The sequence below is a fragment of the Protobothrops mucrosquamatus genome, unplaced genomic scaffold (genome assembly GCF_001527695.2).
Source record: "Protobothrops mucrosquamatus isolate PMUCROS unplaced genomic scaffold, P.Mucros_1.0 scaffold2259, whole genome shotgun sequence".
NCBI classification, from domain to species: Eukaryota; Metazoa; Chordata; class Lepidosauria; order Squamata; family Viperidae; genus Protobothrops; species Protobothrops mucrosquamatus.
The window spans coordinates 58,346-75,928 of NW_015388348.1; the positions used below are offsets into that span (position 1 = coordinate 58,346).

Consider the following 17,583-nt stretch of genomic DNA (forward strand, 5'->3'; position numbering starts at 1 on the left):
CGATGGGCGGGGCTTCCGTGACAGGCAGGGTGAGAGGGCGGGGCCAGCGGCCGAGGGCGGCGTGTCAGGGGTCGGAGCGGCCGCCGAGGTGAAGTGCGGACCACGTGGGGCTGCGACGGGCTTGACTGTCCTTCCAGCGGCAGCGCAGCAGGGCCGGCGGCGAAGCGGGGCAGCGGGCAGCGGCAGAAGAGCGCGAGTGGCGGCGGCGGTGGTGGCCGGCCATGGTCATTAAGGCGGACGAGATGACTCCTGCGGGAGGAGCGGCGGCAGAACAGCCCAGCCAGAGCGCCGGCAAGGACCCGCCGAGGGAACCCGCAGGTGGGTGAGAAGGCGGCGGGGGAACCGGGGTAGGATCCGGGGTATTGATCCGAGGAGAGCCTCCTGCTCTCCCCCTTCCCTTATCCCGGGGTCATCTTCCCTACCTTCCGCCGGGGTGACCCCCTCCGTTTTGCTCCTGCGCCCGATCCTCGCCCCGTTTCCCCACCCCCCCGCTTGGCGAGGTAGCTACCCTGGAATAACTCCCTTTCCTCTCTTCGGAGCAGAGTGTGTGTGGGGGGGCCCTGCGGGGTCTTTTCTGCCCCCCCCCGCAAGACACGGCCGAGGCATTCCTGGGGAGTTACCAGGTGGGAAATACTAGCTTGCCCTCTTTAAGAGGGTCTTCCAGAGAGTAAGCATGGTAGGATTTGAAACGTGGAGATGGGGAGAGGGGGGGGGAGACTAGAGAAGCTTGCAAACGGGCTTCTGCTCCCCCTTCTCCTTCCCTTGCATTTGGGAGCAGAAGGATTCCTGGGTCAGCCTCGGGATTATCTCCTCCTCCTCTGATTGACCAGGCCTCTATTTCTCCCGGGCTGTCTTTAACCTTGCTCGAAGCCAAGGTTGCACTTTTCGCGTAGACAGCCTTACTTTTGCGGGTAAAAAGATTGCAGGGCTGATTTGGGCGGGTTGCAATCTGCACGCCCTGGGGAGAGGGTCCTGGGTTGGAAGAAGTTGGGGAAATGAGAGCTGGGAAGAAGCCTCGTCTTTGCTTCCCCCCCAACCTGATAATCCTCTCCGATTCCTCCTTTTCCACCGTTGGCGATTGGTAAAGCTTCAGTCAAGTTATTACGGAGCTATTGAATCCTTATATATTTTGCAGAGTCCATATGAAGCAATCATAATCGCAGTAACTTTAACCTAACATTTTTTTGAGAGACTGTGCAAAGGCAAGAATATTTTGGTCTTACTGCGGCCAGCCTGACCCCCTCAATCCTCAAAGCACATTAACACAGACTTCTATGCAGCAGATTTACTGATTTTTCCGTTGTAGGCAACTTTACTCAGGTGTAAGCCTCAAAGAATATGCTCTGGAAGGTTTAACCATTGGTGTAAGTTGGTTAACATGCAAGTGAACGCTTAAGTATCTTTTACTATCTGCTTATCCCCATGACCAGAGACTTTTGGAGTAGGGTGGCCATAACAAATAATAATAATGATACCTGTGATTTTTTTGCTGATAGGATACTGTTGCTTTGTTGTGTGCGCGTTATCTGCATTTTAAAGTGATAAATAAGCCTGCATGCTCTAAGAATATAGAGTGGGTTAATCTTAGGATATGGAGCTCCGCGTGATCGATCCTTTTTATTCTTCCTTTCTTCATATGTGGAAGAGAGTGAGTGAAGAAGTAGGGTTTACCTGAATTGTACTACTCCCCTTTTACCAATATTACTAGTAGTTTTAGCTTATTGCCCTTCTTGTGTACGTGGTTTATTCTTGCATGATTTCTTCTGGGGATGAACCCACTTTTACTAGTTGCCATGAGACAGCGGTGTGTATAACATATCTGTACACTCATCTGTATCCAGAATGACGTTTCTTTTCATCTTGAAGATAGTGACCTTTGTCCAGCTTCCACTCCCTTCCCCCACTCCTCGCATGGCTTCCAGGAGGCTGGTTCTGCTCTGTAAATGTTGTGACCCCTATGTAACCTTCTGGATAAAGAGCTTTCCTAGGACTCTAGGCTTGCAAAGGCCTAGTCCTGTGGAAACGGCTAACCTGTGTCTAATGTCCTCCAGATGCACTAGATCTCACAAACCCTTGACCATGCCGGCCTGAGGGCTTATGGGAGTTGAAGTCCACAACATAGAGGCCTCTTGGTTGCGTGCTTCTAATCTAGCTTGTTGTTTTAGTGCTGCTTGGTGCAAGAATACACAATTTCTTCCACAAAGAAAACTATCAAGGGTTTTAGCTCTCCTTTCTGCTGATTTGAATGAATTTTGTGAATTTCTGTTCTTTGAACACCTCCAGACGCAATTTGAGTCTGCTTTCCCGGGACACGGGCTCCTCACTACAGAACTAGGCCTCTGTTATGCAAAGTTCGTCATCCAATGTACATACTTTGCAGGGGAATTCATGTTAATGCTTTATGTATGTGTAGGCCAGTGATGGCGAACCTTTTAGAGACCGAGTGCCCAAAGTGCAACCCAAAACCCACTTATGTATTGTCCGGTGCCAGGTGGGTGTGGCCCATTGAGTGGGCATGGCCCATTGAGTGGGTATGGTCAATTGGGTGGGCGTGACTGTGGTGGTAACGGCAGACTGGGCGGGACTAAAAAGTTCAATCAATTCCAACTTTGCAAGATCTTTTTTTTTCCTTGAGAAGTTGAAATTGATTGATTGATTGAACCTTTTTTTTTTTTTGCACACGGCGACGGAGGCCTAAAGTGAAAAGGTTTTATAAAACCCAGCTGAAGGCCTAGGACTGGGGCGATGGCACGCGTGCCCACAGAGAGGGCTCTGAGTGCCGCCTCTGGCACATGTGCCATAGGTTTGCCACCAGGGGTGTAGGCAGTCTCTCTAATCTAGCTGTTAGCATGGTAACATCTGTGGGGGTGCTAGGCACCTCTTGATATTCCTTGTACCAGCCTTTCCCTATTGGTGCTTTCCAGGTGAGTTGTGCCTACTAATTCCCTACTAAGTACTAATAGTCTTCAACCTACAATCACAGTTGAGCACAAAATTTCAGTTGCTAAGCAAGACAGTTCAATTGAGTTGCACCCCATTTTACAATCTTTTTTCCAGTCACTAAGTGAATCATGCAGTCTTTAAGCAAATCTGGCTTCCTCCATTGAGTTGGCGTGTCGGAAGTAGGATTGGAAGGTTACAGAAGGTGACCATGGGGATGCTGCAACTGTCGTAAATACATCCCAAGCACCCGAATTTTGATCACATGACCACAGGGATGCTGCAATGGTTAAAAGTGTGAAAACTTGCACAAGTCACTTTTTCCAGTGTTGTAACTCCAGTCACTAAGCAAATGGTTGTAAGTCAAGGACTACCTGTATATAATCTAAATGCATCTGGAATGCCTCAGTAAACAAATGTTTACAACATTGGAGGAAGGCAATGTTATTTTGAGGGTGCCATTTAGAAACTGTACATTTGGTTAATTGCTATCCGACATAATAGCGCATTTTTGTAACTTATGAGAAACTATAACAAGGGGAGACCACTTCGAATAGTAAGGCTTTCTTATCAGATCTGCTTCTCTTTGGTTCCCCACTGATACTTCCTTTCTTGGCCTGAATATCTCTTTCTCTTGACGAGATTAGGACCAATCTGGACCAGCTTCCTTTTGGATATGACTTACTGCATGATTATCTTCACATGCTGTGCTAAACCACAATTTGCATAAGAATGGTTCATTTAATAAGCCACCGTTGGCTGGGTTCACACATACTATGTCATAAAGCGTGGGTCACAAGCCCAAGGGATGGGTTGCAAAACATGCTATTGAATCTCCCCAAAATACATTAACTTAAGACACTCAGCCTCTGTGGGGGATTATGTGGAATTTTCTGTCATCCTTTCATATGCAAACATTCTGCACTATAATCTATTCCTTTAAATGCATTCCTCTTGATGTAAGTGATCAACTCAAGAAAAATTGGTATCTAAGCTTTGGGTATGGTTTGCTATTAAAAGCAAAGATCTACTGAGCATCCAGTTTCCTGTAATGGCTAACCAGAATGGAAAATTACAGAGAAAAATATGAAAATAGATTGTACATAATATGCTTGGGATAGACTGCCTTGGTATCTGGAGGTTCTGCTTGAATTGGCATCATGGTGTATACTGCATGTTACTATGCAGCATATAAAAGATAGAGCTAGATTTATCAACTGGGTCTTGGAAGATGATACACTACAATGCATGCTTGATGTATTTGAGGAATAGTTTTTTGCATAGTCAGCTTAGCAGTAGCATTCAGTTTTTGTATTTGAAGGAATTCCTAGGCCCAGAATTCATTAAGACAGCAAACACATACAGGTAGTCCTCAACTTATGACCACAATTGAGCCTAAAATTTCTGTTGCTAAGCAAGACATTTGTTAAGTGGGTTTTGCCTCACTTTACAGTCTTCCATGCCATAATTGTTAAGTGAATCACTGCAGTTGTTAAGTTAGTACACAGTTGTTAAGTGAATCTGGCTTCTCCATTGACTCTTGTTTGTCAGAAGGTTGCAAAAGATGGTCATGTGACCCCAGGACCGTCATAAATATGAACCAGTTGCCAAGCATTTGAATTTTGATCATGTTACTATGGGGATGCTGCAAGGGTCATAAGTGTGAAAAACAGTCATAAGTTACTTTTTCTGTGCCATTGTATCTTTGAACTGTCACTAAATGAATGGTTGTAAGTTGAGGATTGCCTGTATTGTGGTAAAACGTCATTAAACACCAGTCTTGCAGTCAAGCAAACTAAATATATCATGTTTGTCCACTTCTTGGTTCTTTTACTTGCTTTGTTAACTCTTTTCCCCTCTATATTTCTGTGGATTGATTACAACAATGTTCTCAAACTCAGCAATGTTAAGATGTGGGAACTTTAACTCCCAGAATCCCCCAGCAAACATGCTGACTGAGGAATTCTGGGAGTTGAAGTCCACATATCTTAAAAGTTTTCAAGGTGGAGAAACACTGGAATAGAGATTTGAGTGGCACATAAAAATCAACTCAGTATATGCTGAGAAACTGCAATCTAACCATAGATCTCTCTTGACATATCACGCTTGGAAGAGTTGAAATCTGGAAGCTAACGATATTGAATCGTAAAAGATGATTTATTCAGAAACCCCCATTTCTATATCACTGTGAGCTAAAACAATTGCATTATTTGCATGATTAATGTAGTTCATTTGGTTGTAGCTTCTTGTGTTGTATATGATTCAATTTATTTGGTGCTTCCACTCCCCATGAACCAGAGTTATAACAAACCATGGTGTAGCATATATCATACTTAAGTCTTAATACTTAGATTGAGATAACGAAGAAATATTCTATGTATTTGCATGCTTGAAATAATTCTGCCTTTATGAGAAGGGAATCAGAGGAGCTATATTATTCACCCACAGAAACAGAAACCATGTTGTCTCTCTTCACAATCCCCATCTCACACTTTCCCAATTTCTTTATTATTATGGACATTACAACGCACCTTAAACTGTATAACATTTGATGAAGATAGGTCACCTGTCTCTTTAATCACCTTTGGCATTTACCATCTACACTAAAATGGTTGGATCAGACGTGATGGGACTGCTTTGTTCATAAAAATGAGTAACACATCCTTCTGGCTCTCACAAATCTCTCCTTTACAACTTACAAATTCCAGTGGTGGGATTCAGCTGGTTCGCACCACTTTGGCCGAACCAGTAGCTAATTTTTTGTTGCCCAGGCTCAGAATGGACTTCCGGAAGCGGCATCCACACAGAGAACCGGTTGTTTACATATCTGAATACCACCACTGACAAATTCTACAAAATATTTCTTTGGCTCAGGGGGAAAGAGGAAAAAATTGAAACCGAGCATAAAAACTCATCATTTAGTAGTGAATATTTTTAAGTTTCTTCAAAGACTGGTGATAGGGGAAGATGTTAATCACTGTAGGGCACTCTGCTGAAAAGGGTATAAAAATGGTTTGGGAAAGGCTTGGGAGGGGGGAAGGAAAAAAAGCCTGAAATGGGCACCCGGGATGTGTGTGTTATGTTAACGCCACATGTTAAGCAGAGGTGAACAGTTTTTGGATTAGATATTTTTGCTATGTTTGTTACACAGCGTATTAGTGTCTTCGGTTGCATTGTATAAGATTGCATTTTTTCATGCCTGTAGCACTAGAAAAGCAAGCTACCTCTTAATGGTTCTCTACTAAAACGGATTTATAGATCTCTATAAATTCCGCCTTCCACACTGCTTTTTGCAAGGAGTTAACTGACTCTCCTTTCTCTCAGCCAATCATTTATGATCCTGGGAAGTTTTGAAAGCAAGAGAAAGTGTTAAGAAGGCGTTGGCCTCTTCCTGCTGCCAAGACTTAATCGGCACCCTCTTCCCCTCCCTTTTTTCAGCAAGAGAGCTGGGAAGGTGGCTAGAACAGCCAAACACCTATTTCATGTTTGCTACACTAAGTTAATCCATGCAAGAAGCAATCAGTGCTAATGTTCACACATTGCTGCATATTATCGTATGTATCCCTAGTTTTGGCTTAGTCTAATTTAATGAACCCAGTGGGTGAAGTTTGTAAGTCATGGCATAACAATGGTAAATTGCATGAGCCAAGAGTTTGCAGTTTCAGGAATATAGGTAGTCTTTAATAATAATAACAATAAAACTGGAAGGGACCTTGGAAGTCATCTAGTCCAGCCCCCTGCTCAGGCAGGAAACCCTATACTATTTCAGACAAATGGCTGTCCAGTCTCTTCTTAAAAACCTCCAGTGTTTGGAGCATTCACCACTTCCGGAGCCAGGTTGTTCCACTGGTTAATTGTTCTGTCAGGAAATGTCTCCTTAGTTCTAGGTTGCTTCTCTCTTTGATTAGTTTCCATCCGTTGCTTCTTGTCCTGCCTTAAGTGCTTTGGAGAATAGCTTGACTCCCTCTTCTTTGTGGAAGTCCCTGAGATATTGGAACACTGCTATAATGTCACCCCTCATCCTTCTCTTCTTTAGACTAGACATACCTAGTTCCAACAACCGTTCCTTATATCTTTTAGCCTCCAATCCTCTGATCATCTTTGTTGCTCTTTTCTGCATTCCTTCTGGAGCAGTGGTCTTCAAACTTGGCCCTTTTATGACTTGTGGACTTTAACTCCCAGAATTCCTCAGCCAGGCATGCTGTTCTAAAGTCTCAACATCTTTTTTACATTGTGGTGACCAAAACTGGATGCAGTATTCCAAGTGTGGCCTTACCAAGGCATTGTAAAAGTGGTATTAACACTTCACGTGATCTTGATTCTATCCCTCTGTTAATGCAGCCCAGCACTGTGTTGGCTTTTTGGGCAGCTGCAGCACACGGCTGGCTCATATTTAAGTGATTGTCTACTTGGACTCCGAGATCCCTCTCACAGTTACTACGACTTACAAGCATTCCTTTAGTGACTGTTCAAAATTACAATGACATTGTAAAAAGTGACTTAGGACCATTTTTCACACTTATGACCATTGCAGCATCCCCCCCATGGTCATCTGATCAAAATTCAGGCGCTTGGCAACTGGCATGTATTTATGACAGCTGCACTGTCCCAGAGTCATGTGATCATCATTTGCAACTTTCCCAGCAAGTTTCCAACAAGCAAAGGCAATCTAGTAAGCCAGATTTGTTCAATGACCGCATGATTCACTTAACAACAGTGGCAAAAAAAAAAAGTCAAGTAGGGCAAAATTCACTTAACAATTGTCTTGCCCAGCAATGGAAATTTGTGGCCGTAAGTCAAGAACTACCTATGTTGTAAATCTAAGAACAAAGTATGGTTTACCACAAGGTAGAGAAAACAAAGCTAGATCATATGCAAAACGTTTATAGAGAATGTCCTTGCTTGTCAGTTGGTCATTCTAGAACCACTTATGACCCATTTGAGAAGCTACAATGGCCACAAGCAGTCACATGATTCCATTTTGGTCTCTTGGCAACAGGCTTGCATTTACGGCCATTTGCAGCATCCCATAATTTTTGATTATTATTTTTTTTGCCAGTTTCTGGCCTTTTCCTTCTAATTTCTGGCAAAAAAATGCCCATTGGGAAAAATGTCATGACCATGATATTCATTTAATGAGCACTGCAAAAACAAACAAACAGTAAAATGAGGTTGAGCATGTGATGACCCACCCTAATGGCCACCTTGATTTATGACTGTAATTCTGGGCTCAATTCTAATTGTAAGTCGAAGACTACTTGTAATGCAGTGCAGTCATCACAGGCCTGGCTCACAAAAGAGAAGACAAGCAAAGGGGCTGAACTGCTTGTCTTCAACATTAGACGAACTACAGATTATACATTTTGGTTAAAACAAAAGGTACATTCAACACCATGAAGGCTTTCTATTAAAGTTCTGAGTAGAGTAGTCAAGGACTAATAGTTTAGTTAGTGTAATGATAAGGAATGTAGAATGCTTTTTAATCTAGGATGTTGTTTAAACCCACATTCAGTAAACCATTATTAACATAAATTTGCTTAGCTCACTTTGGAAAACCAAGTCTTTATGTAAATTTGAGAGTATATAGTACAAGATACCAGTGTTATAAATAATATCAGATTATTAGGGTTAAAGTTTAAGATGAAGGCAGTCTTTAAGTTAATGACCTAATTAAGACAGCTTCCATTTCAACAAGCTCTTTCCTATTGGATCAGGAGGGGGGACATGATAGCAGTGTTCCAATATCTCAGGGGCTGCCCCAAAGAAGAGGGAGTCAAGCTATTTTCCAAGGCACCTGAAGGCAGGACAAGAAGCAACGGATGGAAACTAATCAAGGAGAGAAGCAACCTGGAACTAAGGAGAAACTTCCTGACAGTTAGAACAATTAACCAGTGGAACAATCTGCCTCCAGAAGCTGTGAATGCTCCAACACTGGAAGTTTTTAAAAAGAGACTGGACAGCCATTTGTCTGAAATGTTATAGGCAGGGCTTTTTTTTGTCATAGAACGCCCAGAACAGAGTTCCGGCACCTTTTTTGGATGGAACCTTGTAGGGTAGGCAAGGCGGATTGTATGACATGTGTGAGTTCCGGCACCTTTTTTTTTTTTTTTTTTTTTTTTTTTACAAAAAAGCTCTGGGTATAGGGTTACCTGCCTGAGCAGAGGGTTGGACTTGATTACCTCCAAGGTCCCTTCCAACTTTATTATTATTATTATTATTATTATTATTATTATTATTATTATTATTATTATTAGCATGTGAACTGAATTTACCTTAACTAATAGGGAAAAATATGTTTGGGGTTATGTATGTATGAGGTGTGTGTGTGTCCTATTATCTACTTACTTGTAAACCGAGTCCATCTGGCTTTAACAGGGATTCCAAGTCCTAACAGCTACTTGGAAATAATCTTTTTATTTAAAACTCTGACCTTTATATGACATTTCTTCTTTGGCCCCCAAAGCTAATCTGCCCCCATCTTATCTCCTTCCACCTATGGAATATAATTCTGTGTCCATTTGATAATTTCTTCGTTAAACCTCTATTTCTTCTTGCTGGTGTTTCTGATTGTAGAAATATTTCACAGCCTATTATTATTTATTCTGCTTTTATTTTATTCTCACTGACTTTTGAAACAACTACGGATTATGACCACAATTAGAACCAGAATTTCTATTGCTAAGCAAAGGGGTTAAGTGAGCCACGCCGCTTTTACAACCCTTTTGCCATGATTGTTAAGCGAAGCACTGCAGTTAAGTCAGGGGTCTTCAAACTTGGCCCTTTTATGACTTGTGGACTTCAACTCCCAGAATTCCTCAGCCAGTGTGCCTGGCTGAGGAATTCTGGGAGTTGAAGTCCACAAGTTATAAAAGGGCCAAGTTTGAAGACCCCTGAGTTGAGTGAACCATGTGGTCGTTAAATCCAGCTTCCCCCATTGACTTTGCTTGTTGGAAGCCAGCTGGGAAGGGCCTGGATTTTGAACACATGGCTGTGGGGAAGTTACGGCAGTTGTAATTGCGAGGACTGGATGTAAGGCACTTTTTTCAGTGGCATTGTAACTTCAGTTGCTAAATGAATGGTTGTAAGTCGAGGACTACCTGTATTTCTTGGGGCCGGAGCTAAACAACCATTCTTCAAACTGGTTTCTTCCCAAATCCCATTATCCACAAGCTTCATTGCTTTGCCATTATGTATGTAATGTAAAAGATTTGTTTGGCTGCCCGTCTTAAGACACAACTCTGGCTGGCTCAACAGCAACAACAGCAAAACTCGAAACTATAAAAACAAGCAAAGAAGTCTAATAAACAATAAAAAATATAAAATCATAAACACAACCCAAATCCAGTGCCTCAGTGATCCCCTTAGGATGGATCAACAACCATGGAAACTAATCAAGGAGAGAAGCAACCTAGAACTAAGGAGAAACTTCCTGACAGTTAGAACAATTAACCAGTGGAACAACCTGCCTCCAGAAGCGGTGAATGCTCCAACACTGGAAGTTTTTAAGAAGAGACTGGACAGCCATTTGTCCGAAATGGTATAGGGTTTCCTGCTTGAGCAGGGGGTTGGACTAGATGACCTCCAAGGTCCCTTCCAACTTTTTATTATTATTATTATTATTATTATTATTATTATTATTATTATTATTATTATTACTACTACTACTACTACTACTACTACTACTACTACTACTACTACTACTACCACCCAAACATCCTCACCCTATCTTAGTCAGTGCCTGGGTGGGTATTCCATAAGTTAAGGTCAGCCATACTTCTGGGGTCCTGCGATCTGAAAAGACAAGCAAAGAGAGGCGGTCCTGCAAATTACCTAGCCCCATGCCATGTAGGCCTTTAAAGGCGATACCCAGGACCATGCATTGCACCTGGAAGGAAAATGGAAGCAAGTGCAGCTTACACAGCAGAGGTATAATGTGAGTGAACTTAAAAGCACCCAGCTCTGTATGTGCCACTGTGTTCTGAATCAGTTGTAATCTGAGGAGTACAGGTAGTCCTCAACTTACTACCACAATTGAACCCAAAATTTCTGTTGCTAAATGAGACAGTTAAATGATTTTTCCCCATTTTACAACTTTTCTTGCCACAGTTGTTAAGCGAATCGCTACAGTGGTTAAATCAGTAACAAGGAGTTTACAGTGTCAATTCATCACAGGAGAGACAGAAGCAATATGGAGTTGGTTCCATAAGGCATTACAGATAGACCTCAACTTATGATCCAACTGAGCCCAAAATTTCCATTGCTAAGCGAGACATTTGTTAAATGAGTTTTGCCCAATTTCTTGCCATAATTATTAAGCAAACCATTGCAGTTGTTAAATTAGCAACACAATCGTTAAGTGAATCTGGCTTCCCCTTTGATTTTGCTTGTCAGAAGATTGCAAAAGGTGATCACATGACCCCAGGACACTGCAAATGTCATAAATATGAGTCGGTTGCCAAGCGTCCAAATTTTGATTTTGTAGGGATGGGGATACTGCAACAGTCATAAGTATGACGAACGGTCACAAGTCACTTTTTTCAGTGCCATTGTAACTTTGAACAGTCACTAAATGAACTATTGTTAAGTCGAGGACTACCGTAACCTTCAAGAATAGCCCTATGAAAAGCACCTTGCAATAATCCAAACTGAACAAATTTTTAGATTAGCCCATCTGGTAAGCACTAATCAGAAATCTGTTCTCTCCAGTACAGTTAGGGGTGCTTTTGGAGAGTCTGAGAGCGGAAGTGCTTTCTAAAGAGGAAGCAGGTAATGTTTGAGCGATCTAACTGGATTTAGGAAGATATTGTGGACATGCTCACAAAACAAGTCCCATCAGGATAGGGGCAGTCATCAAACACGCCTGCGTGTCTTGTGAGCAAGAGGGCAAAACAGTGGGCCCAAGGAAAGCGTCGTGCGTGCAGTAGTGCCCTCCAGGCAAAAAGTTGCTATCCCCTGTTCTTATACAGACTACCAGTGAGCATGGCTAAAACTAGTCGTGAATGATCAGAACAAAAATTCAGCAAAAGGACCCACATAGTCTTTTACCTCTGCAGAACTACCTACTATGACTGCCAGGATAGGTTCAGATTACTGTGGCTGATTGGTTTTAGAGGGATTTTTATCTTATGTCTGAGTAACATCAGTTCTTCACGCCAGCACAGATTAGCTATTAAAGAGCCCTGATTGGCCTCTCAGATCAGCGTAAAGCTGAGCCACAGGAATCCCGGAGTTGATCTAAAAAAAAAAGTTAAGCAGGGTCAGACCTGGTTAATGCTGGGATGGGAGACCACCAGGAAATTCCACTGCTGTAGCCTAGATTGGGAAGCCATAAGAATATCCTGGAAGAAGGCCGTGGCTAATTACTGTGCTACTTTCACCAAGAAAACATGAATCCAGAGAGACACAAGTAGGCAAAGCAAACCATTGTGAAACTGTATCAAATGAATTTAGTACTTTCCATTTGATTTGCTGGAATAATTTGCTTGTGACAACTTGCAAATGTCTAGAGTGATTCAGTATAAGGCAGGGTTTAAACTAGGGGAGATCATGTTGCTTAGTGACTGTTCAAAATTATGATGGGCCCTGAAAAAGGGACTTATGACCTGAATTTGAAGTTCCATTCCCATCCCCCCGTTACGTAACTAAATTTTGGACACTCGGTTACCAGCCCACATTGACGACAATTGGCAGTCTCCCAGTCATGTGACTGTAATTCACAACTCTTTTTCCAGAAAGAGTTTCAAGAAAAAAGCACACTATAGTGGATAATAGCTTCATTTAACAACCATGGTGTTTGCTTTTAATGACCGCTGTGTTTGGTTTATGATCACTGTGTCCACTTGATAGCCACAGCCAAAAAGATCATAAAAGCAGGCATGATGACCCACTTTAGAACCCGCATGACTTTTGGCCAAAATTGCAGATTTAATTATGGTCATAAGTCGACGTCTACCTATAAATACCTATATATTGCAATTTATCCAGGTCACTTGAAAAACTAACACTTGCATGAAACGTTAAGCCTGTTTAATTTAAACCTTGGATTGGGGGATTGTTTTCGTTTTATCCTTGATGTACCAACCCAACCCATCTGGTCAGTTGTACGAATCAGTGCTTTGTGATCATTGCAGAAAATCCATCAGTTTGTGTAAGTGAGGATGTTGTGTGAACATCACTTCTGAAAACCCTGTGGACTGCATACAGTTCTTGGGTTCACGACTTGGGACCTGAACGAATCCTGTTTGTGAACTCATCCAGTTGTAGTTTATTCAGCAAACCTCACAAAACAAACAATGGTTTAGCAAACGATGGAAGCCCAGTCATTGCCATGCAGCAATTTAAGCTTAATCTTAAACAACCTTAGCACATTGTGTAAATGAATTTGCTAGAACTTTACCTGGTCTATTCCCCACTCTGCAAACACAGCCTATTTCACAGTAATCCTGGATAATTAAAACTCTTTCCCCTCAGCCTTCATTTTGTACAGCTACCTACACGTTGACATGGGTACTCATTTGCAAAAAGAACTGCAATTCCCTCGGCATATTCTTCTTAGACGTCAACAGATGTGGATGTGAATTAACCCAGAGACCAGGGGACGGCTGAGATGGTCAGACCCCTTTCCTTATCTGATTGTGCCTATAGTTGGGGAAGAAAATATTTGTCCATTCCGGGAAAAGTAATCCTGACACAATCTCCACAGGGAATCCCTGGCAGATGTTTTGAAAAGTAACCTCCAGATTGGGAAACTGTTCTAATGAATTTTCACAAGATTGCTGGGATTAGGGGAGAGACCCGCATTGAGGGTAGCAAGTGGTGAACAGAGGAGAATGATACAGGTTGTCCTCGACTTACAACAGTTCATTTAGTGACCATTCAAAGTTACAACAGAACTGAAAAAAGTGGCTTATGACCATTTTTCACACTTACAACCTTTGTAGCATCCCTGTGATCAAAATTCAGATGCTGACTCATACTTAATGACAATTGCTGTGTCCCAAGGTCATGTGATCACCTTTTCCAACCTTCTGACAAGCAAAATCAATGGGGAAGCCAGTTTCATTTAACAACCATGCTACTAATTTATCAGCAGCAGTGATTCACTTAACAACTGTGGCAAGGAAGGTCATAAAATGAAGCAAAACTCATTTAACAAATGTCTCAGTTAACAAGAGACATTTTGGGCTCAGTTGTGGTCGTAAGTCAAGGACTGCCTGAAAATATTTCATGGAAAAGTGATGCAAGGTGGGGGGAACAACTGAACTACCAGCGTGTTCACACAACCTGCTTATCCAGGTCAGACAAAAGATTTAGATGAAATGCTTTAGTTTAGCACGGTCTTGGAAACTTTAGCATGTATGGACTTCAATTCCCAGAATTCCCCAGCCAGGAGGATTTTGAGCTTGATCGGTATTAACTCAGTGAGGGTTCCTGTACAAGTATTCCTCAACTTACAACCACAACGAAGCCCAAAATTTCTGTTGCTAAGTGAAACATTTGTTAAATGAATTTCCCCCCATTTTATGACTTTTCTTGCCAGTTGTTAAGTGAATCTGGGATCCTCATTTCGCTTGTCAGGTCACAAAAGGTGATCACATGACCCCGGGACACTGCGACCATCATAAATAGGAGTCAGTTGCCAAGCGTCCAAATTTTGGATCACATAACCATGGGGATGCTGCAACAGTCGTGTGAAAAATGGCCATGTCACTTTTTTCAGTGCTGTAACTTTCAACAGTCACTAAATGAATTGTTGTAAGTCGAGGATTGCCTGTAACAGATCGTATAGTATGTTGATTAAAGCAGCACGGCCTTTTGTGGTTAACAGAAGGAAATTTTATTTTATTTATCAAATGTTGTCAATGCACAGATTTACTGTTGTAAGTCGACGACTCCCTGTAATGCAAACCCAGGCCCGTTGGGTTCGAAGACGCGCCTGTTCTGCAAAGGCAGCCCTTGGGTCCGAAGGGGCAGGCAAGGCAGTTGATGGGGGAACTGCTAAACACGTGTATTTGGCCTTTGTGGGTAGAAGGAGGGGGAAGAAGGCGAGCTGAAGTTTAATGGGGATACCTTGCCTGTTTTCGGGGGGGGGGAGCTGTCGCAACTCCCGGCTGGCCCGGTGTGCCCGACCTCTACGGCGGGTCCCTCCTCCTCCCTTTTCCCCTCCCGTCTCCTTTTCGCCACCTCCCTCCTCAAGGTCACCTTCACCGGGGTGCAAGTCCTGCGCAACCAATCCGGACCGAGTGGGAGGGCTTAAGAGCGCAGGATTCCTTTAGGGCAGCGTTTCTCAACCTTGACAATTTTAAGGCATGTGGACTTCAACTCCCAGAATTCCACAGCCAGCATTGGCTGTGGAATTCTGGGAGTTGAAGTCCACATGCCTTAAAATTGTCAAGGTTGAGAAACACTGCTTTAGGGAAGGTGTCCTTTTCTACCTTTTAGCGGGGGGGGGAGGCGTTGGCCGGGCGGGGAGAGGAGGGAGGAAGACACGGAAGGATCCCCAGCCTGACCCCTTTCATCCTTGAGAGACGTAACTCTCCCGTCCCCGACGCGTGTCCTAGAAACCCGGCCCCGGACTTGAGGAACTGGAAGCGTGCGGGGGAATCCCGATGCCCTTGGGCGCCCGCCTGGGCTGGAGCAGGGAGGGGGCGGAACAGGAATGCCGCCTTTCCTCCTCCTCCTCCTCCTCCACCCCACCCCCACCCTCTCCGCGCACGTGGTCGCTTCTCTGTCGGCGAAGGTTCCACCCTTGGCAACAGTTGGCTCCGCCCCGGCGTTCCCCGGAGAGAGATTTAAAGCGACAGGCGCTCTTTTTTTTTTTCCTCCTTCATTTTCTTCCCGCATTATGCGGGCGTCTCAAGTCACAGCAAGAGTCAGCAAACGATGTGTTCTTGCTCGTTTACGGGCATGGGTGGTGCCGTGAAACCGTCGGGGCAAGGTGGGGCTTTGTGGAGCTCAGGAAGATGCCTCTCTATGCCAGTGGCTTACCTTTAACAGGCGGTCCTCGACTTACAGCGCTTCGTTTAGTGACCGTTCTAATGGCACCGAAAAAAGTGACTTATATGACCGTGGTTCACCCTTACCCCGTTGCAGCATTCCCCGTGGTCACGTGATCAACATTTGGACGCTTGGCAACTGACTCGTATTTATGACGGTTGCAGTGTCTCTGGGATCATGTGATCCCCTTTTGCAGCCTTCAGACGAGCAAAGGCAATGGGAAAGCCAGATTCACTTTACAGCCATGTTATTAACTGTGGCAAGAAATGGGACAAAGCTCACTTAACAAAAGTCTCACTTAGCAACAGACATTTTGGGCTCAATTGCAATCGTAAGTCGTGGACTACCTGTATTATGAAGCAGGTGATAAACAATCACCATGATAAGAGTGTTGTGATAAAATGAAAGATAGTGTAGATGTATTTATGTATGCCACCTTCAGTTAGGGGAGGCATTTTTTTTTTAATTTAAACGAAAAAGAAAAGGGGTGAGTTGTCATGCTGCCAGAGTCAGGCCACTGCTATAGTTTATATTTCCAAGAATGTCCAAATACAACAAACTGAACAAGATACAACACTCTTCCCCTCTCCTCACATGCTGCTTGAAAAATAAATCTGATTCATGGCTTAAAGGACTTGGATAGTTTTTCTACTATGTGCATAAATGTTTCCAACACCTTTATTTTCTGAATTAGCCTGCTTTAATTATTAAATTAGATGGTGGCGGGGGAGGCCCTATTGCAGGACTGGAATCACTGCATGTTATTTAATAAACTAAGGAAAATGCATTGATTGAGATCAGGGAAGCCCCAATTAGAGGGAAGAAATACAGGAAGTTTTCACTTAACTACCAGGTGCTATGTTTCAAGTTATGACTGACCTCCCCAGAGTAACCTACGTTTGGGTGGCCCCTCCATCACATAATCGTATTTCAGGTTCCTGGCAACCAGCTTGCATTTATACCATTTGCAGTGTCCCACAATCACAGAAGTGGGGTTTTAAGAATAATTTTAAATTGACACAGGCTACATCAAATATTTCATTTTAATTAGGTTTTAAAGTGGGTATTTTTATCTTTGTATCTGTTTTACCAGGCTGTCAGCCGCCCTGAGTCCGTAAGGAGAAGGGCGGGATAAAAATTCAAATAAATAAATAAATAAATAAAAGTGTATGTGTGTGGGGGGGAGGTTTGTGGGTTTGTTTGTGTTTTTTTGCCTGTTTCCAACATTTACTTCCAGTTTCTGGCAAAAAAAAAAAAAAGCCTATTGAGTAAAACAAAACGGCTTTGCTTAACAACCTCAGCATTCACATAATGATTGCTGCAGAAGAGGTCATAAAATTGGGCATGATCATTTGGTGATCTGCTTAATGACCCCTGAAACTTGCAACCGTAATTCTGGGCTCAATTACGGCCCTGAAATGAGGACTACAATACCTGCATGGCAAATCTGTCAGAGTCTTCACATCTGAAGTGACTCCCCCAATCCTAAATTCGTTTTAAGTCTGAGTTTTTAATTCAGAATCCAACTCTACAACTTTTCTTTGGGGACTGTGCATTGTTCCAGTTCAAGATCAATTCCAGACTTCAAGGTGTGTGGCCTTGCAACAAGTCATTTTTTTTCTGGGTTATGTAGGGGGCATTTTAAGC

General features: G+C 43.1%; 1 protein-coding gene across 1 annotated transcript in view; it reads left to right on the forward strand.

Moving 5' to 3' along the window:
- Positions 1-221: 221 nt before the first annotated feature.
- Positions 222-17,583, forward strand: part of CLUH (clustered mitochondria homolog) — a 93,673-nt gene continuing 76,311 nt past the window's right edge. Inside the window, exons 1-2 of the mRNA XM_015824500.2 lie at positions 222-318; positions 831-911. Of these exons, the coding sequence (XP_015679986.2) occupies positions 222-318; positions 831-911 (178 nt within the window). The remainder of the gene's footprint in view (positions 319-830; positions 912-17,583) is intronic.